The sequence below is a fragment of the Cervus elaphus genome, chromosome 5 (genome assembly GCF_910594005.1).
Source record: "Cervus elaphus chromosome 5, mCerEla1.1, whole genome shotgun sequence".
NCBI classification, from domain to species: domain Eukaryota; kingdom Metazoa; phylum Chordata; class Mammalia; order Artiodactyla; family Cervidae; genus Cervus; species Cervus elaphus.
Window position 1 is genome coordinate 27,611,883 of NC_057819.1, and position 26,212 is coordinate 27,638,094.

Below are 26,212 nucleotides of genomic sequence, written 5' to 3' on the forward strand. Positions count from 1 at the left end.
TGACCTGAACTTAGCAGCAGGAGGCTGCTGCACCCCTCTCTTCCCTAAGTGAAGCCAGCCTGAGTCCAGTCTGATCTGAGGCCCAGGAGCATATCTAAAGCTCCACAGCAGAGGAAGCCAGTCCAGGTTTGGGTTTCTGTTTCCTTCAAATGGAAAAGTCCAGTGGCCCCTGTGGCCCTGTCCTTCCTCCCATGTCCCCTCACCTGCTGGGCACACCGCTCAAGGCCAGGCTGGGGACACAGGGACCACTCAGACAGGACCTCACTGCCTTGCAAATGTCCCTTTCTTGCACAGGCCTCCCACTCCTCCTCGAAGGCTGGACCTGTTGGAAGACCTCTAAGGAGACTCAGGAAGCCAGGACTCCTGGGCACCTCAGACAAAGGACACTCAGGGGCCCACTGCATGCCGTCACTGAGTTAGGCCCACAGCTGCTCTCCCGGAGCTGATGTGCCCATAAAGGAGAGAAGACCAAGAGGGCACCTATGCCTGGACAGGCCTCAGGCCCACAGAGATGCACTGTGTGCAGTTGGGCACCGAAGCTGGGCCTTCCACGATGGGCAGATGGGTTGGCAGAGACAGCCCTACCGGGCGTTGTCTGTGTGTCTCTAGAGTGGTCAGAAGGCCGGGTGGCAGCTCTAAAGATGCAGAGCCTGGACAAACCTGAGCTCCAGAAGGACCTCCCACAAAGCCAACCCTTCCTCAGGACTCGAGCGGGCGGCAGGAGATGCAGGAAGCCCCCAGGGCTGCAGAAGGAGCTGTCTGAGCCTCTGGAGATGGGGAATGATGGATTCCAATCCATGCATGAGGGATGGTGGCAGACCAGGCACCTTTAGGGGCCCCAGAGGAGAACTGAGCACTCTCACTGTCACTTCTGCCTGCCAGAGTGCACAAATTCTCACGTGGGCCATCCTGACCGGTGACACGAGGGGAATTCTGAGAAATGTTCCCACTCAGCTGAGTCAACCCAACACGGAGCCGCCAACTGGACTTTGGGGAGAAGAGACATCTGAGTTAGGGCTGATGAAGAGAGGGGAAGTGGATAGAGCAGGGCAGGTGGGGGTCAGCCCCTGGAGCAGCAGGGGGCTCAAAGCTCCAGCACAGAGAAGATCCTGAGGCGCAAGAATTAGGGGGGCACACTTGGAATGAGTATACCCCAAATTTCAATTCCTTGGATACCCAGCTTAAGACAGGTTCTAGGGAATCTCCTGGCAGTCCAATGATTAGGACTCCACACTTCCACTGCAGGGGGCACAGGTTCAATCCCTGGTGGGGGAACCAAGATCACACAAGCTGAGCAGCGTGGCAAAAAAAAAAAAAGGATTCTAATTTCGGCACAGGACATTGAACTGATATGTGGGCCCTCTATTGTGACAAATGGGAATATAGTCCCCAAATCTTTACCTCCTCTCTGTAGCAAGACTCCACACCCACCCCCTGCCACGTGATTACAATGCCACCCTCCCACCTTCCCCACAATGGACTGGAAGGCATCAACTTCCTTCCCCATGGGTGACAGTCTTGGCCGAGTGACTTGCTTTGGACAGGATGCAAGCAGACACAATAGGCTGAAAGCACAGACTTCCACTGTGCCTTGAAGTATGGCTTGCCCCTGTGAGTTTTGCAAAGAAAACGCCTCAAGTAGCTCACCTCTTGCAGCCTGGGTCCCAGAGAGAGACCCTTGGAACAGACCTCAACCTAATCCACAGTCTGAAGCACAGCCCTTCCAAGAACCTGCAGCCTCATCAGCAAAAAAGAAATAGTTCATGTTCCAAGTGACAGACATTCTAGGGCTGTTTGTCACACAGCATTGTTGTGGAAACTAGGACACCTGCCTCTTCTTTGGTTAGGAGAGGGAGAAGCTTTCAGTGAGCTGTCTGCCCCTCCCAGACCGCATCCACCGAAATAGGCTAAGTGTCCAAAGTACATTGAGGCACTGCTGCCAGAAGGAGGTTGCATGGATACTGTAAAGGCTGAAACCAACATTTTTCACCACGGTGGAGCAAACAGCTGTTCACAGACGTGGCACTAGGGGCTGGCCTGTGAGCCAGAACTCATTTTCTGGCCGTCACCCGACAAGCAGAAAGTGTGTTTGAACCCTGAAGGAGCAGCTGACTCTGATGATTTATAGGGCCTGAAGGGATCTGTGAGGGCAAATTGAATTTTGAATACAATTCCATGTCAATTAACATTGCTCAGAGCCCGACAGAAAAAGCAGTGACTCTAAAGCAAAGCCAAATGGCAAAGACTGGTGGGGTTGAGCTCCAGGCCACCCTGGAAGCAAATAATTTTCATCAATGCCTCTCAGAATTCTGCTGGGGAGGGCGCTCTGCTACCTGTGGTGACCAGGTGAGGACTTGGCTATGGGGGTGGGATCTGGTGAAGCCTTGGATTAAAATCACACAGCACTGGGCCAGCAGGCTGGGGATGGGGCAAGGCTTCTCATTGGCAGTATCTAACCTGTGGAAAGGACCCATTTCCCCTATTGCACTGGAGGAAGGATGAGTCCTCAGGGATGGGATGAGGTGGAAGGAAAGACCTGGGCTGACTGCAGCTGAGCCCCAAGGGCCCCAAGGGAGCTAGTGGGAAGGCAGAGAGGAGAGAGGAAACCTAGTTCATCAGGACCCAGGTCCAGAAAGGTAAGTACCTCTCTGGAGAGGCGGAGCAAGGGGCGAAGGTGCCCGTTCTCTGGGACACTGGTATCTACAGGCAAACAAGAGGGCCTCATAAGCTGTGGTCTTCAGACTCACAGCCCCAGCTTGTTGGAAATGCAAATCTCAAACCCCAAGTAGGACCAAGACAGGAAGAGTCTCTGGTATGTTAACAAGTCTCCGGCCCCTGTGTGATTCTAGGTGAATGTTCAGACCACCCACCACAGGAAGCAAGTCATCACCACCCCACCCCACCCCACTCCAGGTTTATGGAAGGGACAACTGAGGCAGAGAAGTTAGACCATCTGCTCACAGTCCAAAGAGAGGAGCTGAGGTTAGAGCCTAGGTTCTTTAACTGCTCTGGCCAGCATAGTAGCCACCAGTCACAGGGGTTATTTCATTTCAGATTGAAGTTAATAAATAAAATGCATAGTTGAGTTTTCTAGTTGCATGAGCCACATCTCAAGCTGGTGATTTCTGGGCTGGATGGCATAGATCTAGAAAATACCACTAGTGTGGTCTTGAAGCTACCCCTTAGCCATGTCTGCACTCCGAAGCCCCCCAACCCCCTTCAGGAAGAAGAAGGCAAATGTGTGTGCAAGTACACACGGAAAGGGAGCAGAACAGCAGCCCTGCCACCCCTTATACCAGCAGGGAGTGGAGGCATCAGCGCTTAGCTCTGCAGGCTCCTGCAAACCCTGAGGAGCAGGTTTGGAGCCCTGGGAGCAGTACCCCATGGACTCTAGCCCGCCAGGCTCCTCTGTCCATGGAATTCTCCTGGCAAGAATACTAGAGTGGGTCACCATGCCTTGCTCCAGGGGATCTTCCCAACTCAGGGACTGAACCCAGGTCTTCCACAGGTTTTTTACCGTTTGAGCCCCTATGATGTGCATAAGTGTGTGTGGGGGGGAATGAGCACAAGGCAGGCAAGCAGGCTTTGGCCTCCTTCCACCCCACCCTGCCTCTCCCCTGAAGGGAGGTTTCCTGTGCCCAGGATCCTGAGGAGATGTTGGCTGGTCCCTAAGGCACTGGCCAGTCACCAGGAAATGAATTGAAGGAGGGAAAATACTCGCGGGGCTTCTCCCCGGAAGAGCTAAGAAACCCAGAGAGGAGACCCCACAGGGGGTCTACGTGACTCCCGTCCTCCACCTTGAACACATCCAAGTGTCTTCAAGGGGAGATGACAGACAGTCATTCTTACACTTGAAAACCTCAACACCAGACCTGGGCCTTCCCAAGCATTGTCCTAGAGGGTAGGGAAGGGGTGACAAGAAAGGAAGCCCCCTGCAGTCCCCAAGATCAGCTCAGCAGCCCAGGCCACAGGTCTCTGAGGACTCCAGGCCTCCGGAGCAAGTGTGGGGCCCGGAAGTCCCACTGGGGATGGGCAGGCAGGCCCAAGGGCCTGTTTCCCAAACAAAATCCTTAAGTATTACCCCTGGGACCACCCCCGCCTCCTGCCCCTGTAAAAACAAATTTTCAGGTCTTCCGTCCTCAGAGGAGAATTAGGGTAGAAGGACTGCAGAGAAGTTTTCTGCCTTTTTAAACAAGGCTCTTAAAAATCAAAGGGGATGCTGCTGGGAAAGTCAGAGTGATAACAAAATCTGGAATGGGAAACAGAGAAGGGGACTCTGCTCCCACCCCCAAGGAGGCTAGGAGTCAGTGGAAGGAGGGCCCAGAGCAGAGAGAGCTGGACAGGATGGGCCTGGGTGAACTGGAGGCTGGCAGCTTTGGAGGCTTGGGCTCCCCCCACCCCCGTATCAGGATGTTTGGAGTACTGCCTTCCCTGCTGTCCCCAGGGACAACCCTGTCAACAGCCTGTGACAACCCAGACCACACATCTCCCTGCCCTGCACACAAGGTGGCCCCAGGCTAGCTGGCTTCTCATCTGGCAGGTCTCAGCTCAAATTACGACTCCTCTGAGAGGCTTCCGGGACCACCCCATGTCCACTTCCTATGACAACTCCCTCTTCAGTCATCTTCAAGTTACCCTTCAACATTATGCTACTTGGCTCTGTGTTCAGGTTCTTGCTTACTTCTAAAAGGGCCATCTGTCCCATCCATTACTGCAACACAAACATTGTGTTGGGCACTGTAAATAGGTGTCAAATGAATTAATGATATTAAGATTTGAGGAAGACAGAGGTCCCTCCCCACCCACAGTGGGTCCTTAACCGCAGTCTCCCATGGGTGAAAGAGGAAGTTCCTCCTTATATCTTTCAACTCTCCAGCTGCCCCCTCTCATCCGTTCCTGCCACCATGCTGCCCTGGAAGGGGAGCAGCCCCCGCAGCCCAAATTGCTGTCTCTATGCAAACGAGGCATCCCCGGGGGCCTCCCACCCAGGGGGGTGGGGTGGGGAACTTGACCCAGGAAAAGGTAGAGGGGAATGCACTTCGTGTAGAACTTCTCCCTCCCCATAATAGAGCCCAGAGGTCGGGTGCCTGGGCAGGGGGCGGTGGAGAGCAAGGGGAACCATGGAAGGACAAGACCAGCCTGCAGGAAGACCCCTTAACGAGAGGCAGGAGACACGTGAAGAAGTCCTAGACTGGGGTGCAGGATAGTGAGGGAATGAAAAACCCTCATCTTTCACATGCCCCGACTCTCGGCCGAGGTGGTCTGCCCCCTCTGCGAACCGAGTAAATCCCTTACCCGGCCCTGTATCTGAAAGGCCGTCGAGGACTACCCACCCTTGGGCCTCCCATCGCGGGTGGGAACCTGGACTCCCCAACTGTGTTCACCCTCCCCCAGCTGCGGGGGCGGGGAAGGGCAGTGACGGTGAGCGTGCCCCTCCGCGCATATGTCCCGCTTGGCTGGAGAGGCCCCCCACTTTCCCGCTTATGAGCTCCCATTGATAGATTCTATCAGAATGAGGCCGCGGCTGGGGAGGCGCAGTGACGCACACCCCGCCCCTCCCAAAACAGGCAAACAGAAAGCCAGGGGCAGCACCTCACCTCCCTGCACCTCCCACGTGCAATGACGCCCGCCCAGGTGCGCTCGGAGGGGCGGGGAGGGGCGCGGCCTCCCAGCTCCCTCCCCCAAGGGGCGGGGTAAGGGCGGGGCGGGCCTGTGGGGCGGAGCGCGGCTTGGGTGGGGCGGGGCCGGAGGCGGGGCGGTGGGGCCAGGCTGAAGAGGCAGAGCGCGGCCTGGGCGGGGCCAGGAGGGGGCGGGCCCGGGGCGGGGCGGGGCTCGCGTCGGCTCCGCTGAAGCGCCCACTTCCTCTGGCGCCGGCTGCCTGACGGAAGTACGTCAGTTGTTATCCGCTCGGGGCGCCGCTGCCACCGCCGCCTCACGAGCCCCGGCGCCTCAGCCCCGGTCAGCGCCCCGCCCGCCTGCCCGCCTGTCGGGCCTCAGCCCAGCCTTCGCCCGCCGCCAGTCGCGCATGGGGCGTGCCCTCGGGGCCGCGGCCGAGGGCCGCTGAGCGCCGGCCGCCCCGCCGATGCGCGCGGCCTCCCGCGCCGGGGCGCCCAGGCCGCGCAGGGCCCGGGGCTGAGGCTACCCGCGCGGCATGTCCGGCCCGACCCGCCGCCCGCCGCCGCCCAGGGCCCGAGTCCGCGCGGACCGCAACAAGCCCGGCGGGGCCGAGTAGCGCAGCGGCAGCGGAGCGGGAACCCGACGGCGCGGCCGCAAGGTCACCGCGCGCCATGGAGGCCAAGGTCCGCCAGAGCCGGCGCTCGCGCGCGCAGCGGGACCGTGGCCGGCGCCGGGAGGCGGCCCGCGACGCCCGCGACCAGAGCGCGTCGTCGGGGGATGAGCCTGAGCCCGGGCCCGGCAAGGAGAACACGGGCCTGCCCCGCGCGCCCCCGCCCCGCGCCGCCGCCGCGCGCCCCCCGCGCCGCCGCCGCCGCGAGTCCAGCTCGCAGGAGGAAGAGGTCATCGACGGCTTCGCCATCGCCAGCTTCAGCACGCTGGAGGCCTTGGAGGTAGGTGGGCCCCCGCGAGATTGCTGCCGCGGAGTCGCGAGAGAGAAGCCCCTGGGGCATGGGCACACCCACCCCCTTAGGTCTCCCAGGGCTGCATGGGCCCCAAGCGCCTAGAGGGTTGCTCCGGGAGGACCCGGCCCCCTGCGGGGGTGCGGGCCTGTTGGTGTTTTAAGGAGCTGGGGAGAAAAATCTCTAAATTATACTGTCCAAACTGGGGACTGCCTGGCTACTCAATCTTTTTTCAATTGTGTTTATGTTGCCAAAATATCACTTGATTCGGTTCAGGATGTGCTAGGGAGGTGAGCACTGCTGAACTTGCATGGAGGCCGTGATAAAATGGATACTTGAGGGTTCTTCCTGTTCTCCTCCTCCCTCTCCTCGAGGTTTCTGTTCACACGCGGAGAGGGAGGGTCATATTTTAGCCCCTTCTCTCTGCCACCGCTGTGTGCTGCGTGGTTATTAGGATGGCAGAAAATATTGCTTGTCTGGTTGAGTTATTGTGGACAATATTTGTTGAGCAAATAACATCCCTTCTCGCCTGAAACCAAGTGAGTGGAGAAGGAAATGAATGCTGTCAGAGCTGGCAAGTGCACTGGTCGGGAGCTCTTGTCTCCTAGAACTGGCCTGGGTAGGAATGCTGCCTGGCCTGGGAGTCCTGTGAGCTCCAGTCAGCTAGCCAGCCCCTTTACCCTCCAGGGGCCCTAGACAGCACTTATTTCGGGGGACCAGCGTCTGTGGGGTTTGGGGTCCCAGGAAATGCTTAGTTAACAGTTCCTCTTTTCTGAGGAGTTGGGGGCCAGTGGCCTAGGGCTCCCCAGTCTCAGAAGCTAAGCTTTGGGGGAGAGGAAGTTCCCACACTGCAGGTCTCTGCAGTGGCCCCCTTTCCAGGGTTGCCCCGCCTCTGTAGAGAGCCTCAGGGTCAGGTGCTGGCAGCCAGGGACAGGTGGCCCGGGAACAGGTTTGCCACTTTTTGTCTGGACGCATGGATGCACTTGTGTCAGAGCCTGTGCTAACACCGCCCCAGGTCCCCTGTTGTGCTCATCTGGGAAGCCTGGGATGGCTCCTGGGCCTAGGGGTCCTCAGCTAACACCCTCTGTCGGGGTGTGGTGGTGCAGGCCTAGGCTCTGTCCTGGGGAAGGGAGGCCCCAGGGCTGAGTTTTCAAGCCAGGTCCTGCCCTGCGGCCTCTAAGAGTGGATACACCACCCACCTTCCAGATGCGGAACCGCCCTGTCTGGTGGGGTAAAGACAAAAACACTTACTGTTGCCTCCAGGGCCCTGCACCCCATCAGCTGGCCTCTGCCACCTGACATCCTCTCACACCGGCGCGTCAGCCCCTTGCAGGTTCTGCCTCAGGGCCTCTGAACTTGCTGTTCCCACTCTCTGGGCTCTTCGGCGCCTTCCTGTCTCAGTGCAAATGGCACTCAGAGAGGCTGTCTCTGGGCATGGCCTGAAGCAGCATCCCTTCCCCCCAAGCTGTGCATCTCCCCTTGTTATTTCACACACTGTCTTTGCCGCCAGTTCCCACTCTTTCTGAAGCTGTCTGCTGTTTTGACGCTCCAGAACTTGTAGCTGAAGGAGAGCAGGCACCGAGCCTGTGTGTTTCCACTGAGGGTCCTCGTGCCCCCATGTTCTTGGAGTGAACCAGTGAGAGGAGAAACAGGCTCAGGGAGGCTGCACCTAATCAGTACCCCACACACTGCCTGCACTCCCTGCACCCCAGGGTACACCCCTGGCTGTACCCCTCCTGCCTCAGGGGACACACAGTGTGAGGGGACTTCTGCCGGCTCAGACCAGCCCCAGCCAGGTCATGGTGAGACTGAGCTTGCTTTCTGCTTGGCATTCACGCAGCCGCATCACGCCAGGCCGCTCCACACACCTTTCTCTGCCCTTCTGAGCCAGGGAGGGGTCTGCCTGTCTTGGAAAGTACGGGGCTTCTGAACAAGTCAGAACTTCTAGATCAGCCCGCTTGTTTGGCCTCATTTCTTGCTAAAGTGTAGTGGTTTTCCCCCAGAGTTCAGATAATTCATAATGAGGCTGATAGTCACAGCACGCAGCGAACAAGTACTCCCTCTACCAGGTGCTGTTCTGAACCTGCTTGTCCCCACTGCACACATGGGGACACTGAGGCCTGTCGCCTGCCGTGTCAGGACCTCGGTGTGCCCCGTCTCGAAGTTCTGCCAAGCCCTCGCGAGTCTGTCTTGGCCTCTATGTGGATGCAAGCTGCCACCCTTGGAGCATAACCTAATGTCAGGTGTGGGGGCCTGTGCAGAGTGCCAGTGTCCCTCGGGGCCTCCTTATCTTTGTCCTGAGGATGCAGGCCCCCACCCCCAGTCTCTCCAGGCTCCCTATCCCTCTATGTCCTGGGAAGGCCCCCTCCACCCTGTGTCCTGGGCAGGTCCTAGGCCCCCTCACCCTCAACCCCGTGTCCCTGTGTCTGCTCCAGAGGAAGGCTGACACAGGTGCCTGCCTCTGGGGCAGCTGAGAAGATCACTGGCCACCTCTGTTAAGTGCCGTGGACCCAGCAGGCGCTCCATAATGTGGCAGGGGTGTTGTCGACTGAGGAGGGGCCCCAAGTCTGTCTGGCTCAGGACATGGACACAGTCTTGGAAGTAGGGTTATCTCCACTGGAATCCAGTGTCTGAGCTGAGAGTGCGCAGAAGTCATGGTCTGGGCACAGGGTCGCACACCTAAGCCCTTGTCCCCTATCAGCTTTCCGGTTTTCCATTTATCCAGGTGGGGACAGTGAGCAGGTTGCCATGGGATAGGGGCCCTGTGGTTGGGGTGGCACAGGACATCTTTTTCCCAGGGCTTTCCCTCAGGGCAGCCGGCCCTTGCCCTCCATGTTCCTCCATGTTCTTGAGGTCTGGAGAGAGCGTTTGGCACTAGAACCACTCTTCTGGTTTGGCATCCATATGATTCTTTGTTCGTTTGCTTTTCAAACAGCAAAACACTTTTACCTGGTTCAAGTAATTTTTTATGAAAAGGTATATTTTGAAAAAAGCTAGCACCAGACTCAGTCTTCTTCAGTAACTCCTGTCCCCAGCTCCTGGCCTTTTCAGAGTATGTTATGCAGCTATAACCACACTTGTAGTCTTGTGACTCTCCTTTTTGCAGAAGGAAAAGGTTATCTGCCACATCTGTACGTATGTCTGGGACGTGTGTACCTGGGAATAGAGATGGAAAGGAAAACACCCAAAGTTATAGCTGTGGTCACAGGCTACTTCCTTTCTCTAATTCTCTGTTTCTTACGTTTTGATCAACACGTGTAGCTTTTATAATCCACAAAACATACACCCTGAAGCCGTTCGTGACCTGCTCCACATAGAGTTGTGCTTGAGAAACCCTGCTCCTGCCTCTGACACATCGGCAGATGGACAGTGGTGTGTGGGCAGCTGATCCTGGCCCGGCCTCACTGCTCCCAGCCTTTGGAGCCGTCCAGAGGCTCGCTGTGTGTTTCCCCCGAAAATAATGGAACCCTTCCCAGCTTGGGATGTGGGCCTTATGCCCACTGAGGGGTGGGTTCAGGCCTGGACATGAACCCGTGGAGGTGGGGGAGTCAGCGAAGGTTGCCAGGACACCCCCTTTCCTGGGCCACATTGGGGAGGGTCAGTGGTGGTGATCCCTCTGCGAGTCAGGTTCAGTCCCCCCTTGGGGCAGAGAGCTCGAGGTCTGTGCTGGCTCGGTGCTCAAGGCCAGGCGTGTGGGGAACTGGGATGTAGCCCCCACAGTCCATGGACAGAAGCCCATGCTGTTGGTTAACCTGGGGGGCCATGTGCCCAGCCTGGCTCTCAGACGGGGGTAGTCAGGGCTGAGAATATACAGATGATTGGGCGCTGTGAGGAGAGCCAGCAGCCAGAGAAGCCTTCAGCATGGAAAACATCCAAGTCTCTAGGCCAGAGCACCTCCTTCAGGCTGCCTTTTGCTCTTCAGATGGGGAATCTGAGGCCTGTTGGGGAGAGTGGGGGGCTTTGCCTGCAGTCATAGGCTGGAGATGTGGTGCCGAGCTTGGAACCTGCCTAGGATGTGTTAGGCTGCTCCCCCTGCCCCCGCTCCGCAAGGGCCCACAGCTCGTTGTGAGGTGCACAGCCTCCAAGGGGAACCCTGGCAGCCAGGGAAAGCAAAGCCACCACATGGCCCCTTGGCCCACCTGGGTGTCCACCAGCCCAGGGCAGCGCTGGTTTTGCTAATCATGGGATGGGAGGGGCTCTGGGTCCAGCCTCAGTCAGGCCTGGCATCTCTGCACCATCACCATCTCCTGTCGTGGGGGAGACAAGTTTTGTGGGAGCAATTTTGACAATAGCAGCTGCTGAGCGCCTGTCTTGAGGACTTCCCTGTCCTCACACACCCACTTTGTAGAGAAGCAGCTGAGGCCCGGGGAGGCCAAATCCTTGCCCAGGATCTGCCTGCCACGGTCCCAGGCCACAGAAATCACAGATCTTCCCCTGAACTTGGCTGAATTTTTCAGACACTCTTTGGGAAGAAGCTGAGCTTAAGCAGAGGGTGGTCCTGCCCAACATCTGAAGGGTCAGCCTTTTAGTGGGCTGCAGGAGCGATGCTGTGGCCGGGGCCGGCTGCCTGACCTCTGCGGAAGGGCTGACCCCCCCTGAGCACTGTGGGGATCGGCGCCAGACTGCAGAGCCTAAGGCTGCACCGGGCTTTGAGGGCTTAGCTGCGTCCCCCAGTATCACCCCATGTCCATCTCGGGAAGTAAGGTCACAGGGGAACACTGGTGACACACAGCAGTGGTGGCAGCCAAAGTCCTGATGGACGGTGGCCTTGTCTCTGCTGGTCAGCGTGTTACCTTCACCTGCCCCCGAGCACAGGGTGAGGGTCTTGAGCCCCCCGTGGGGCCAGGCCGTTTCCTGAGCTCCCTTATGCCTGCTCACTCCCTTGTTCCCCCATGACTGGGGCTTGTGTGCATGGCACTTGTGGCCTCAGTGCCTCTGGGGCTTCCCTGTCTGTCTCACCTACACTGTGCCCAGCCCCGGTGAAGGCCATGTGGACCTGATGACGGAGAGGGTGGTGGGCACCTGTCACCACTCCCACCCTCTCCTGAGCACCTGGAGGCTGTGCTGTGCCTGGGGGAGAGCGTGGCAGAGAAAGGGTTCCACGGCCTGGTGCCTTCCCTTCCCGCTAGTCAAGTTTGCCTGGGAGGGGCGGTAGCCTGGGTTGTGGGGGGCTTCTCCGTAGCAGCTGCAGTGGCTTTCTCTCTGCCCTTGTTCTGGTTTCTGGGCCGTGTGTGCACGTTTGCGCTGTCGGGAGGGTGGGGGTCCGCAGCCCAGGTACGTGTACGCAGCGAATTCTGTTCAGGTGGGCAGTTCGCTGCCTTCTGGAGGAAGGGTGCTGGAGTCTGGAAGCCACCCCCACGGTGGGCGTGGGGGTCACCGAGCTGGGGGCAGCCGAGTGAGAGCAGCGGCACATGCTGAGACACCCTGAGCCGTGTGGTTCACGCCCTCGGTGAGGAGCCCTGGGAGTTGGGGGCCCTCCGCACGTGGGGAGACTGAAGCATTCACCTGGCCTCTCATCTGGGGCAGAAGTCCAGCTGGACGGGGGCCAGGCCCAGCTGCCTGCTGTGGTCACACTTCCCGGGCCGTGCTCCCTGCCCGCACCTCTCTGCCAGGAGCCCCTTTCTGTGCACCTTTGGTGACTGGGAACCTGCTGCCCCGAGGACACATCCCCAGGTGTGGTCTTCATGAGGCCTCTGGGGAGCCAGGCCACTGCCCGTTCAGAGGTTTCCAACACTGTGGGTCGCATCACTGAAACATGGCCTCCCTCACCCAGCCCTCGGCAACCCCTCTTGCCTGGACTGTTGCTTGGAATGGTCTCTCGCTGCTCTCAGTCACTGGGACCCAGGCAGTGGTGGCCCCGAGGCAGGCCTCGCAAGGCTCGAGTGGGTCTCCCAGGCCTCTGGAAGCGACTGCTGGCCAGCAGGGAGGGCTCTGACCCGTCCTGCCCTCCTGACTCATTGAGCACTGGCTGTGTCTTGTGCCCCGCGCCAGCTGTGTGCTTGGCTCCAGGCAGAGGAGGCGGACAGGTAACTAGACTCGCAAGAGACTGGAAGGAGGTAACGGGCTGTGATGACAGCATCTGCCATGAAGGCAAGGCAGGTGCTGGGGAGGAGCTGAGGCGGGTGGGGCTTGCAGGTTGAGAGGCCATGGAAGGTCTGTGAGGCCAGGAGGTGCGTGCGCGGTGACCGGTCACCGAGGTCATCTGAGACTCTTTCTCCTTCCGGAAGCTGGAATCTGAGACCTTCGTGGAATCAAGTGCTTTGGGGAATTAGGACAAATGTGGTATTTGGTTCCAGTTCGGTGTGGAGAATCTTCTAGGACCCTGATTTGCCACAGTAGTTCTGGAAAGAAATCTCACTGAGTTTCCCATTTTGTTCAGCTCACCAGGACTTCATGTGTGTGTAGGAGGAAAGCTGGTTTGGGTCCTGGTGTGCACGTGGGGCTGGGGTGTGGGGGTGGCCCGCTGTGCGTGTGTGTATGTGGGAGGGACCTTGACCTGGGGGAGCGTCTCCAGTGGCCCCGGCTCTGCTTCTTCCTTGGAACAGATGTTTAGGGCGGTCACTGCCCTCTGGACTCTGCACAGAGCTGCACATGTTGACCTGGCAGCTTGTGCTGTGGGGAGCAGAGCAGGCATCTGTGCACGGCACCTGTGTGACCCTGTCAGGGGGCCCCCATTTATGTGCCATTGCCAGGGAAGTACTGGGGGCCCAGAGCACGGCCCAGTCAGTGGTGATGCCGAAAATCACAGCAACAGGAACGACAGCAGTCAGGGCCTTGGTTCACCTCACCCTCCCAGCATCCCCTACAGCAGGTACGTGCTGTTCCCATTTTCTCCTCAGTTTTCCCCTCTGAAAACTCGCGAGTTAAGTCACTTCTTGAATCTGCGTGGCTGGCAAGTAGCAGAGCAGGATGGGAGCCAGGCACAGGACCTGGGTCTGTGCTGTACCACGGAGGGGGAAGGGGCTGGGGGTGGAGGCTCTGTAGCCAGAGAGCAGCAGGGCTCCCACCTGTCCAGCCTGGGCTTCACCGCTCTGGCCCAGGGCTGCATGTCTGACCACCCTGCCTTTCCTATCCTCTGGAGGGAGGGCCTTCACAATTTCACACTGAGTCAAGAGTTGGGCCTGTGGGGATCAGGTTCCTGGTGGGACTTCCAGACCAGCCCCCATAGGAGCCCCGGCCCTGTGTGGCCATCAGCCATGTTCTGAATCCTCTCTCCCTGCCCTGTCCCACTGGTTGCCCCAAATCTGACGTATTCTGCCACCTTAGGTGCCCGGCAGCTGCCACTCTGCCTGCAGACACTCTCCAGCCTTGGGGGAGGGCGGGGGTATTCCTGGTCCTGGCCCCAGGTCTCCCGCCTCTCATGAGAGCCAGTCCCCACAGGGACCCATGGGCTCTGCCATGATCCCATCTCTTACTTGCCCTCACGTACCACAGCTATCCCGTCTGGCCCCCAAGCTTGGCACTGTGTGCTGATCCTCAGACCCTGGCAGGCCCCTGGCCAATGCTTTTCCCACATTCCACTCAGCCTGCCCTCACCTCAGTCTTGGCTCCACCTGCAGCCCCAGTGAGGATTTGTCAGACAGGAATGCTCATAGACTCATCTGGATAAAGCCAAGGGCCCCTGACTCCTGAGATCACATCTCTGCCTGACCCAGATTCCCCAGGGGTCCCCTGTCTGCTGTCCATGGAATGAACCCATGTTCCCCTCAAGGCCTGGCCCTGCCTCCCTCCTCACCTCGGGCCCTGCACCCAAGGAGCGCTGCTGTGGGACCCTGCCCAGCTCTCGTCATCTCCCAGGGGCAAGCTCAGGATGCTTCTTCTGAGGCCCTCCTATCAGCTGGGGTGGCCCTGTGCCTGCTCTGGGCCTCACTCTCCTCATGTAGGGGTGATAAGATGGAAGTACCTACTAGCCGTCCTGTACCTCCCTATCTCTTCTCTGAGCTTGTTTTTCTTCATCCCCCACCCACACAGAACACGAGCATGAGATGGTTCAGCAGCAGCCGCCCTGGCCGCTCCCCCGCTGGGCTGGGCTGCAGCTGTGCAGATTCCAGGGCCAGAGGGGGAGCTCCCAGGACCACAGCTTGAGAGGAGCTGTGGCAGTCCTGGTTGAGCATGGGATGCACTGTCTGGCTGTGGAGGAGCGGGTGCTGAGCCTCCGGGGGCGGGGCTCATGGCCTGAGGGTTCCTGAGCAGAGACTAACCTTATGTCATTGTCAGAACGGTGGTTAGTGACCATCAAATCCCAGTGTAGTGCAGGTCTGAGGGTCGGACCCGGTCACGGGGTGGGGGCACCCACGCATGGACATGGTGTTGGGTGGTGGCTCAAGCAGATCCACTGGGCGCAGATCTGGGCAGGTGGCTGTCTTTGTCCACCTCCACGCCGCCTCATCTACCAGGCGCTTCCAGTTTCCCCAGACCTCTGTCTGCGTCGTCAGTCATCTCTCTGGCTCGTCTTCAGCCACAGGGTGGGTGGGTCTGCATGTTCTGTTTCCAGGTGACTTCTCTGTCCTGACGGCAGGGGCTCAGTCAGTGGATATGGGAAGAGATGGGTATCTTCACAGGGCCTGGGAGGGGCTCCGTGCTCATGTGCCAGGAGCTGGGCCTGGGAGGCACTGGCTGAGGCTGCTGGAGCCGGACTCCTGACTCCTTGCCCTTGACCATTTGCCCTCCAGCCGAGCCCACGTCAGCAGGTGCTCAGTGCCCCGCGCTCACTGTGGGCGGGTGCTCGGGGTAGGGCCCTGAGGAGCAGCACAGTGGGACCAGGATGCACCGAGGCAGGTCCTGGAAGCTTCCAGAGCAGCGGAGGTGTCAGTGAGATCTTCAGGAAACAGCCCTCAAGGGCAAGGGGACCCTCAGGGATGCCTTGCCTAGAGAGTCAGCATACTGGGTGTGGGGCTGGGGCAGTGTGGGTGTGACATAGGCGGGGGACGGGTCAGGGAGGAGGTTCTGACCGGGTGGCGCAGCTGGAGGGGAGACTGGACCTGGCCCCACAGAACAGCTGGGCCAGTTCCAAGTGCAGCGCCTGAGCCCAGACAGGTCCCCAGCCGGGGCCCGAGGTGCCTGTGGCCTTCCGGCACCTAGAGCAGGGCCCGGGGCGGGGGTTAGGGCAGGCGGAGGACCCTCTCAGCCCCCCATTTGGTCCCCTGCTCCCTGTGTGGGCGGGGAGGGGCTCTAGCAAAGCCTGTCTAAATGGAGGCAGATCTTCTTGTCATGGTTCACAAGGCTTTCCTTCCCTGTCTCTCTAGGACTTTCCTGACTTTGGCACTTAAGTCCCATGGCTCCAGAACCCTCTTAGTCCCAGGCAGACATGGAGAGTTGGTCACTTGGGGGTTGGGGGCATCGGATGCTGGTGGGCAGTGCAGAAGCTAACTGCTTTCTGGGTGGGGGGCGGGGAAGGGGTTACCTCCTGGGGAAAGACCCTGGCAGTAAGCCACGGGCTCCCCCAGTCGCTGGGAGGAAGCAGCTGCACGTGGAGTCTGTGCCCCAGGGTGTGAACCACAGCCTAGAGGAGCAGGGTGGAGAGGCTGCGATGTGACTGAGGTAAGCGGGTGCCGGAGTGTTGAGCTGAAACTTGCGGGTGAGGGGCAGTGAGCTATGTGCATGCCAGGGCACAGGAAGCAGCTGGGCCAAGGCCCTGGGGCAGACGAGCTCTGATGGGAGATGGCAGCCTGCCAGGTGAGCGGGGTGAGGTTCTGAAGGTAGGATGGGTGGGGCCCACACTCAGACTGCAGGCAGGTGGGATTTGACCCCAACTCCTGGACCCACGGAGAGCAGGTGCCTGAAACAGGAGTCGGGGAGCGCTGCTGGGGCCCTCAAGTCCAGGAGGTTCTGGGAGACAGGCAACTTCAGCCACCCCAGTCCCCTGGCCCTGTCCCAGGGTGACATGGCCATCCCACAGGGCCTCCCTCTAGGAAGTGAAGGGGCAGGTGAGGGGGGAGGCAGTGGTGAGGCCTCAGGTGGGCCGTCCATGGGGGCTGTTTGCACTCTTCGCCCTGCTGAGGGGGCAGCAAGAGTTGTCCACGTTTGGTGAGGAGGGGTGAGCTCTGTGGAGTTGGGGCCCAGGTATTGGGGAACAGACCCCAAGGTGGTTCACAGAGTGTGGAAGGGGGAGAGAGGTGGCCACGCCTTTGCCTGCAGAGTCTGCGGCCTGGAAGGGCCTGATCCACGTGGGAGCAGGCAGCCTCGGCCCCCAGCGAGGGGAACAATTCAGAGTCTGTGTTTGCCAGTTTTAATTATTTTTATCTCTTCATGGTTGGTTTACTGAAGCACAGTTTGAAATTTTATTGGTGCTGCATAGTATCAATGTTTAGGGGAGTTAAAAATAGTCACACGAAATTGCTACAAGAAAATCTAATCTTTGATTTCATAGCAGCTCCCCCCCACCCCAGTGGTCCAGGGAGGGTCTAAGGGCCTGGTCAATCGGGGACTTCACTGCCAGGCCATTGCCTCAGGCGGCCAGGGGTTGTACACTTCCGTGCCCAGCAGTACCCGCTCTGAGGGTCCCCTGCATGCGGGTGAGCGTGCCGGCATCTACATGGCCGCATCTGCCCATGTGTGCTCGCAGGTGCGGCCCGGAGCCTCCATGCTGACTGAGGGCTACCTGGACACCCCACCCTGGGTCTCCTCACTTGTCACCTCTGGTGATGGCAAGAGCTGGCCACTCCCCGGGGCTGGCTGGAGGTTCCTGGGTTGCTGGTGGACATGACCCCAGACCCTGGAGCACTGGAGTTCATCCTGGCTCACCCGGCATTGTCACAACCTTGGCAGTGCCTCATTGCCCCGTTTGTACTTGGAAGGACTTGTAGTACAAGCATTGTGGGCCTGCAGAGTGGCTCCAGAAGCAGCTGTGGGTAAAACCCCCGCAGGCCTGGGCACAGCTGCCGCTCCAATCTCCAGAGGAGGAAATTGAGGCCGGCAGGGCAGTGACCCTGTGTGTGCCCAGGCATGGCTAAGCCTTTTAAAGGGGCCCAGGCAACCCCCCTCCACCGCAGGACTGGGGCCTCACAGGCAAGGGCGGCCCCAGCCCTGGGCACCAGTGGCAGGGCTGGCCATGCACACCAGCTACACGCATAGAACAGAAGCCCGGGGAGCTCTGGGAGCATTCTCAGGGCAGTGACTCGCTGTGGGAGCGGCGTCTGGCCCCCGGTGAGCCCTGCTCCAGAGAAATCCTGCTGAGATAGCAAATTTCCTTCCAGGAGAGGAAACTGGCAGGGCTGTTGGCTTTAGAGTTCATCCTCTCGAACCTTCAGGCGGGAAATGCTGTGGGCCTCTCTTGGAGCCAGGACGTGTGTGGCACAAGGCCTCCTGCCTGTGGAAGCCGGGGAGCTTTGTACAGGGCCCACGCCGGGTGCATGGCAACTTGGTCAGGGCAGGCGGCTTTCCCGCTCCCCCACTCCTTCCAGACGCAGAAGGTCCTGTCCTGGGGCCCCACGTGCCACTGTGGGCTGTGGCCGGGTTGGAGCTGGACTGAGTCCAGTCCGGGGGAGAGAGGCACTGGTGTTTCAAGTTTTCTGACAATCTAGTTGTAGTTTAAGAAAAAATTACAGAAAAAGTGACAAGTTAGAACAATTCATGGATAGATGTGTCCTTTTTACCACGTGAACGATGCGGTGGCCCGAAGTGTCTGGAGAGATGACCTAGAGTTTTCCTGAGGCCCTTCCAGAGCCTGCCGAGGCGCTGGGGCTAGTGGCAGGGGGAGGGAGGGGTCCCGGCCCGGAGAGGGTGGGGTCCCGGAGGAGGTTCTATCTGCAGCGCCCACCGCATAAGTCACCCCCATGCTTGCTTCCCTTCCCTGTCTGTCCAGCCCATTTTGTCTCCTTGGTTCCACAAATGCTTGTTAGAAAGATAGATCCCCCCCCCCCTTGTGACCCCTTAGGGCAGGTTGCCTCTGCAGGTTTCATGGTTGGTGGTGGACCATCCACACATTCTCTCCCTTTGCTCAGACTTCTGTCACAGGCAGCCCTGTTCTCTCTCTGGGGCTCAGATGTGAGAGCTCAGAGGTTATCCCCTGGACCAGAAACAGCCTTTGTAACTTTGGCCATGTAGGTCAAAAGTGGCCTTGGATGGCCCTAAGAAGGCTCTTGAGGTGGGAGCTTGCTCCTTCCTCCCTGTGAGAGCTCAGCCCACGGTGACGCATGAGGTGCACACCTCAGGATCAGGCCACACAGGGGCAGGAGGCTCACTCTTTCCAGAATGAAGTGGTCCACGGGAGGGTGGGGAGAGAAAGCTTGCCACTTTCTGTGTCAACAAGAAAGTCACAGCGCCCGTGTTGGGAAGGGGCGGGGCTCCAAGGGATGGGAGATTGGGCCCAGGGGCCCGCTCAGCGCAGCTGCAGTGTCCTGCGTGGGGACTCCGCCCCAGCCTCCTGTCCCTGCTGCGGGATCTGGGTGTGCATGTGCACACCTGTGGGGGGTGGGGGAGAGGCCTCAAAGCCCCGCCTCCCCATACCTGTGGGCCCTTTAGGTGGCGTCTGCCCATGCCTCCTGTGTTGTCGAGTGCTGCGTCAGCCTGGCCACAGGTGCTCGGTCAGACGGGAGGGTGTGTGGACGAGGTTGCATTTCCATCTGTAGACTGAGTGTGGCAGGCGTCTCCCTGCATGTGGGCCAGCCCAGTCCCGTCTGCCGAAGACCCGCGTGGGACAAAAGCCCCGCCCTGCCCTGAGGAAGCCTTCTGAGTGGGGTTATGGCCTTTTCCACCTTCAGATGGGAGGCTGGGGGGAGGTTCTGAGGGGACAGACCTGCAGCCTGGCGCCAGTGGACAGGTGGGGGTTCTGGGGGCCTCGCTGCTTTCCAGGGCCTGGGTGGGAACAGTTGGGTGACCAGGAATCTCTCTGGACTTCTCTGGGCCTTGGCCTCTGTCTGTAAAGGGGTTGGCATTCATGTGTCATGGGCACACCAGGAGTCCATATTTATTGAGTACCCTGTGTGTGGGAAGCGAGCTGTTGTGTTCACCAGCGCTTTCTGTCAGTGGAGGCACAGCATCAGTGTTGTTCCCCAGGGAAGCCCGTGGCTATATGCAGGGCCAGCTGCTGACTGCTGTCAGATGTCAGAGCCTTCCTCTTGGCCTCCCTCCTGTCCCCAGGAGACAGGCATGCACCTCTGAAGCGGCTCCTTCCCTTCCACTTCCTTGTCTGTATTAGCCTTCTCTCCTTTTGGGAGTCGTGACAACTCGCCTGATGGGCAGGCTCCCTCCTGATCTGACCATAGGTCCCTGGAGCCGAGCTGGCATACAGTTGGCGCTCACTGCCACTGTAATGAGTTGGCCTGATTCCTATGGGAGGGGTAGGCATGGGAAGTCCTGGGATCAGCAAGGACTCTTGTCAGCAGGGCATGAGGTGGGGAGTAGCCCCTTCCTACTGAGACAAGCTGGTGCCCTGGGGGGTTCCAGAGGCGGCTGCAAAAGTGCAGGTGACATGTGGGTGTCTCTGGGGTCTGATAGCCCAGAGTGTGAGCATGGGAAGGGGGCTGTTCTGCACCCAGCAAGTCTGGGTCCCCCTTGCCACTCAGGCAGAATCTACCTTTGGAACTTTGGTCAGATCCACAACTGTGGGCCTGGCAGGTCATCAGTGGGGACCTGAGTTCCAGGCTGATAGGACTGCTGCGTGGCATGGTGTCTGACCTCATGGATGTCCCAGGACAAGTGCCCCACCTGTGGCCCCACGGCTCAGCTGACCTTTAGGAGCTCCCATCCCCACTGGGACACCATCCCTCTCTCTTCCTGATACCCCTGAGTTGACATTGAGGATAGGGCAGGGGCGTGCAGGAAGGTGAGTGTGCCAGCGCTTGGTGAGGGGGCAGGCGTCACAGGGTGCAGCATGCTTCCTCTTGAGAGGCTATGAATGGTATTTCACTCCCCACATCCTGCTTGAGCTCCAAGTCTGTGTGCCTGTGGGTTTGGGCCTGGGAGAGAGGAGGGATCTGCTACTGCCACAGTGTGCAGCCACAGAACTGGGTGGTCAGTCAGGCTGAAGTTGGACATGGTTGCTCCCGGCCGGGCCATGGGCCACGGGCCACATCGGACAGGGCAGTCAGGGTGCTTCTGTGTCTGGAGGGACAGCTCCAGTCTGGTTGGCCTCATTGGCGCCCCTGGTGAATTCTGGAAAGTGTGGGTCCCGGTCACTGGGTGGGAAGAGGGACATGGGGAGTCTTCTTGAGGTGGCTGCGGACCCTGAATTGGAGGACCCCATCCGGCAAGCACACCTCCAGTTTCCTGCCTCCAGTCCAGGGGACCAGAGCAGACTGGGACCTTGTCCTTCCTGCCACCCGCTTACATGCCTGGGGACACTTCTTGTAGGGCTGTGGGATAAAGTCACCATTGACCATTGCTCTCATTCAGGCTTTCCTCCCCCCCTCCTCCCTGGACAAATGCTCTTGGAGTCTGCTGAGCCCCTTGTTGGCTTTTCCTTGCCTCTCTCTTCAGCAGCCCAGTGGTGCTGGAGCCGTCTCCAGCCTCTGTGGGTGCCAGCAAGAGGCACCTCACCTGCTAGTACATGTCAGTGCCAGGCCCTCCTGGGTTCCGGGCACGTGGGCAGGGCTGTGTGTGTTTGGTGGGGGGGGGGGGGGGCAGGGCGGGGCGTCTAGACCTCTGCATAGCAGGAGGTGTGCAGGCAGTGCAGAGGCTTGATGGGATGGGAGACCACACTGTCATCAGCATCAGTGTAGCACATGCTTGTTAAACACCCACTGTGTGTCAGGCTCAGCTCCAGGCACTGGGTACAGCTGTGAGCAGGGCTGGCCCACCTCTCTGCTCTAGGGCTGGATCTGGGGTCACTCACTGAAGCCCTGCACGCCTGGCTGAGATGGAGACTGCCTTCCCAGGTCAGCTCCCATCCGGTCAGGATGCCAGGCTGCAGGGAATTTGGGCTGATAGACCCACGGGTGGCTCAGGGCCAGAGGAGGAGGCCGCTGGAGTTGCAACATCTCTGCCTTTGGCCAGCTACTGTGGTAATGGCCCTCAGCCCAGGGCTCACCCTGGTCTCAGACTGGGAATCCAAGGGTTACTCCCAGGATGGGCCATGTCTCACAGAGGCCAGCACAGCCACCAGTCTCAGTGCCTGCTTCCTGTGAGCTTGGTCGAGACTTCACACTAGGCCGAGGATCAGGGCACACTATTACTGGCTGGGCTCCTTGGGAAACACCCCAGTCTTCCTCCCCAAACCCCGAGTCCTGACAGGCCCGCCCATACTCATCTGACCCATCTGTGCCCTACCCGTCCCTCCATCTCCCTTCACTCCCCTCACGCGGCCCTCCCAGGGTGGGAGGCTCCTTCGCAAGCTTAGAGTGGTAGCCTAACAGCCCGCTGTGAGGGTGGTGTGGGCTGCAGCCCCTCCAGGTGGGTGCTGTCACGTGCCCAGGGCCCCACCTTTGGCACAACATAGTCTCTCGTGGTGTCACAGGTGGGATAGCTAACACTCGGAACCATGTGTCACCACCGATTAACTGGCTTTGTTCTTCCTCACCCCGCAGAAGGACATGGCCCTGAAGCCACACGAGCGGAAGGAGAAATGGGAACGCCGCCTTGTCAAGAAGCCCCGGGAGGCAGAGAACTGCCCATCTGCAGAGCCAAGTGAGAACGGGCGGCCCCTGGAGGCAGGCAGCTCTGAGCAGGACCTGGAGACCCCCTGTGACCGAGGGAAGAAGAAGGTCCCTCTGCAGCCCACCAAGCAGGTGAGCCCCGGGCCCCTCCCACTCAGAGCCATGGGCTCTGTGCCCTCTGCCCCCGGGCAGCCTCGGGGCCACACCAGCACCTGGACACCACCCATCGGCAGCTGGGCCTCCCTGGCAACGTGCTCCGTCGTTGTCGGGGGTGGGGTATGGGGCACACGTGGACTAGGGCCAGGGGCGCCCATCCGCCGGAAGTCTAAGGGTCCTGAATAGAGGCAAGAGACACCTCGGGTGGGTCACAGCCAGAGAGAGGCCACACCAGGCCAGGAACTGGAGGCTGGGGGGGTCTTGGCTCAGGCGGGACAGGAGGGTGCACCGCTGATAGGCTGGCCCCGTTTCCCCATTGCGTCTGTCAGGCTCCGCCGACTACAGGGTGTCCAGCGTGTCTGTAATGCGTGGGGTCCAGGCTCATTGCTGGGTGCTCTCCATGTGCTAAACTTATACGAAGCGCAGTGTCTGCAAGACGAGGGGAGTCACATCACTTCTGTTTGGTGGTCTAGGCGCAAGGAGCAGCCCCGCTGGGAGCGGGCCCTCAGTGCGGGGTGATCCTTGCTGTTACCCAGAGCCCAGCTGGCATGGGGCAGGGAGACTGGGGCCAGGGGCTTATCTCCCAGAGTGTAGGGTTCTGTCCTAGGTGTCGGCTCAGCACTGCAGCTGCTTTCCTCTTCAGGGACTCACTGGTTTGCGCCTTCTTTTCAGAGAGGGGGTTCTTCTCGGTGTTTCACACTCCACTTTCAACTCCCTTGGGGATTGGAATGCTGGTGAGGGGCAGCATGTCTCAGGGACCCGGGCTGGATGGGGGGTCTGCAGACACACCTGCCCAGGTGGACACGTGCTCTTTCTTCCATGCAGGTGTGCTCCCCAGAAGGGGGGCCGCTCCCAGCCAACCACTGGGACCAGAACGGCCCGGCCCAGCGCCAGCAGCAGCTCCAGCCCAGCCAGCCCCAGGGGTCACTCCCAGCCCCGTGTCAGCGCTGCCAGCCCCGTCGGGCTTCCCCGGACCCCGGGCAGCCCTGCCAGCCCCAGCGGCCACTCACGGGTCAGCGCAGCTGGCCCCAGCGGTCACTTCTGGGCCCAAGACAGCCCTGCCAGCCCCGGCGGTCACTTCTGGGCCCAGGTCAGCCCTGCCGGCCCCAGCAGCTGCTTCCAGCCCCAGATCAGCCCTGCCGGCCCCAGCGGTCACTCCCAGCTCAGCCCCACCAGCCGCGTTGGGCATTAGCCCCCAGGCAGCGTTTCCGGCGCCTGCGCTCCCTCCTGGCCCCATGGCAGCGCTGCCGGCCCCTACGGTCTATCCTGGCCCCGTGTTACCTCTGTCGACCCCTACGGTCCATCCTGGCCCCGTGGCACCGCTGCCGGCCCCTGCGGTCCATCCTGGTCCCATGCCACGTCTGTCGGTCCCTGCTGGCCCTCTGGCACCGCTGCTGGCCCGTGCGGTCAGGGGTGGGCCCGTGTTTCCGCGGCCAGCCCAACAGGGCATCCTCAGGACAGCGGTGCCGGCCCCTTCGATCACTGCTAGCCCAGTGTCAGCGGTGTCAGCCCCCCCAGTCGCTCCTCATGCTGCGTCCACGTCGCCGGCCCACCAGCTCACACTCAGGCCAGTGCTGCTGCCCCCGGCGGGCGTTCCTAGCCCCATGCCAGCCCCGAAGATCCCTCCTGGGCCAGCCCAGCCGCCCCCGGCGGTCACTGCTTGGTCTCAATCAGCCCCAGCAGTTAGTTGAAGCCCCAGAGCAGCTTGGCCCCCCCAAACCTTCACTGCTGGGCCCTGGACAGCCGTGCCAACAAAAGCGGCCACTCATGGACCCAGAACAGCCTCACCCGCCCAAGCGGCCACTCTTGGGCCCAGAACAGCCCTGCCGACGAAAGCGGCCACTCTTGGGCCCAGAGCAGCCCTGCCAGCCCCTGCGGTCACTTTTGGGCCCGAGCCAGCCCTGCAAGCCCCAGCCGTTACTCCCCTTACCTGAGCGCCCCTCACTTCTGGGTCGGCCAGCTCCACCCCGCCGGCCTCTCCTGGGGCCCCTGAGCCAGCCACGGCAGTCCCTGCTGAATCTGGTGCGGGCCCATCAGCCCCAGCTCTCCCTCCTGGCCCCGGGCCAACCCTGCCAGCCCCTGAGGTCACGACGGACTCGATCCTCCACCCCTGCGGTGGCCCGCCAGGCCCCATCCGTGAGCCCTGGAGCCTGACACCTGTTTTCCCAGACCACCCCAGGTGTGGCTCTGCTGAGCCGGGCCAAGGCCCCCCTTACCCTGCAGCCTGAGATGTGTTGTCAGACTGGTCAGAGGCCTTCTCCAGACAGGCCAGGCTGTTTGTGGTTGGAAGCTAAGGCTCAGCAGAGGCGGGAACCCCCTTCAGGGCCACCACCAATCTGAGGCCCCCCTGTGCCAGGAAGAGAGGAGAGGACCTCAGCACCTTCCCACCTCCCACATTCTCACCCCCACTGTGCCCACTGCGTTGTGACATGCACGCCTCCAGGAGAGGGAACACAGCTACCCCCAAGGGCTCAGGCTTGGGGTTGGGGGTGGGCGATCCTTCAGCATCTCTCTGTGCCTCTAAAGTGCCCACGTGTCCTTCAGTGTTGGAGTTCCATGCCCAGGTGTACTGTTCAGAGAGTGAGTGTGTGCATGTACGCGATGTGTGGTCTGCAAGTGTGCGCGTGTCCGTGGAGAGAGAGTGTGTCTGTGTGTGAGATTTTGGGAGGTGTGCCAGCTGTAGGGCTTGCCCTCCTTGGGCCCCGCTCCATCTGGCCAGTGTGCATTCCCCACGCCCCTCACCAGGCACTAAGTGGGCACAAGCAGAGCCAGGCCCGGGCCCCTGCTTGCCTGCCCTCTGGCCAAGGGTCGTGTTTGTCCAGCTCCAGGGTCCTGTGACGTGGAGAGGGGGCCTGAAGGATGCTCAGGGCCGTCCATGGTTGAGTAGGGTCTGCTGGTGCCAAGGAGGGTCGCCTCGGGAGTCTGTTTCCACCCTGCTGGCTGGGCAGTGAGGCGAAGGGCAGAGTCTCCCACCCACCCACCCCCAGCTTTGGGCCAAGAAAGCCTGCAGGGCCAAGGCCATTACCAGAATGTCCGCTCCCAGCCTCCCACTGGTCCCCCACAGCTTTCTGGCTCCCGGCCCCCCATGACGTCCCCCGTCAGGACCTCACACTACAAGGCTTTCTCTGCCGCACCCCCACCCCGCCACCAGACCCACGTCTGCACTCAAGGGTCATCCACCCTTTGCCCCTGGAGTCCCGGCACAGGTGGGAGAGCAGCGTCGGCCACCAGGGCTCAGTGCTGTGTGCGCTCGTCTCACGCGGCTGTGATGGCCACTTGTAGCAGTGACCTGGTTCCTGGAGGCCACAGACACACACCCTGCCCCTCACACCCCACCCCACCCCGGTTTCCAGGCCCAAGCCTTCCTCCCTGCTTGGTTGTGAAGACCCTGACACCCAGAGCAGGGCCTGCAGATACCTGGTCTCCCTCCCAGAAACATGGGACATATTTTTCTGATTAAAGAAAATAAAAAGTGCTGTGCCATTATTTTTATAATAGCATCAGTGTTTGTAATTTAACATAGTATGTGTCGTATGGAAAGTGATTTATTCCAACAAGTGGTTTTCTGCACATCTGGACTTGCCTCTTGTTTATTCCATTTCAGCTGAGCTGCAGGAGAGCAGCCAGGGGAGGGGGTGCCCAGGCAGGGGGGCGCCTGGCCCGGACGTGGCTCACCATGCCACATGGTGTGGGCCTCGGGGCTGCAGCTCGCCGTAATGACCCTCCACGCCCTCCTGGCACCCTACTTAATGGACCAGCTCCTCCTGTCCTGTTTCTTGGAGCCCCACCGGGGTCTTTTTCTCCATGCCACTGAAGGTGCTTCTGAGATCTTGTCATCAACTCCCACTATCCCATTGTTCACAGAGGGTGGCCTTGCCACCCTCCCACTACCCTGAACTCTCAACCCAGGTGCAATCTGAGCATCTCTGCCTCCAGGCCCTGTGCCTG

The 26,212-nt window shown here is 60.2% G+C and overlaps 1 protein-coding gene across 29 annotated transcripts in view; it reads left to right on the forward strand.

Moving 5' to 3' along the window:
* Positions 1-5,859: 5,859 nt before the first annotated feature.
* Positions 5,860-26,212, forward strand: part of FBRSL1 (fibrosin like 1) — an 83,947-nt gene continuing 63,594 nt past the window's right edge. For 18 of the 29 annotated variants that reach the window (XM_043902162.1, XM_043902165.1, XM_043902173.1 and 15 more), the window contains exons 1-2: positions 5,871-6,566; positions 22,040-22,240. In XM_043902162.1, the coding sequence (XP_043758097.1) occupies positions 6,288-6,566; positions 22,040-22,240 (480 nt within the window). In that variant the 5' untranslated portion in view covers positions 5,871-6,287. Of the gene's footprint in view, positions 6,567-22,039; positions 22,241-23,089; positions 25,835-26,212 lie in introns of those variants that run through there. The other 11 variants (XM_043902177.1, XM_043902192.1, XM_043902187.1 and 8 more) reach the window with 3 other exon arrangements.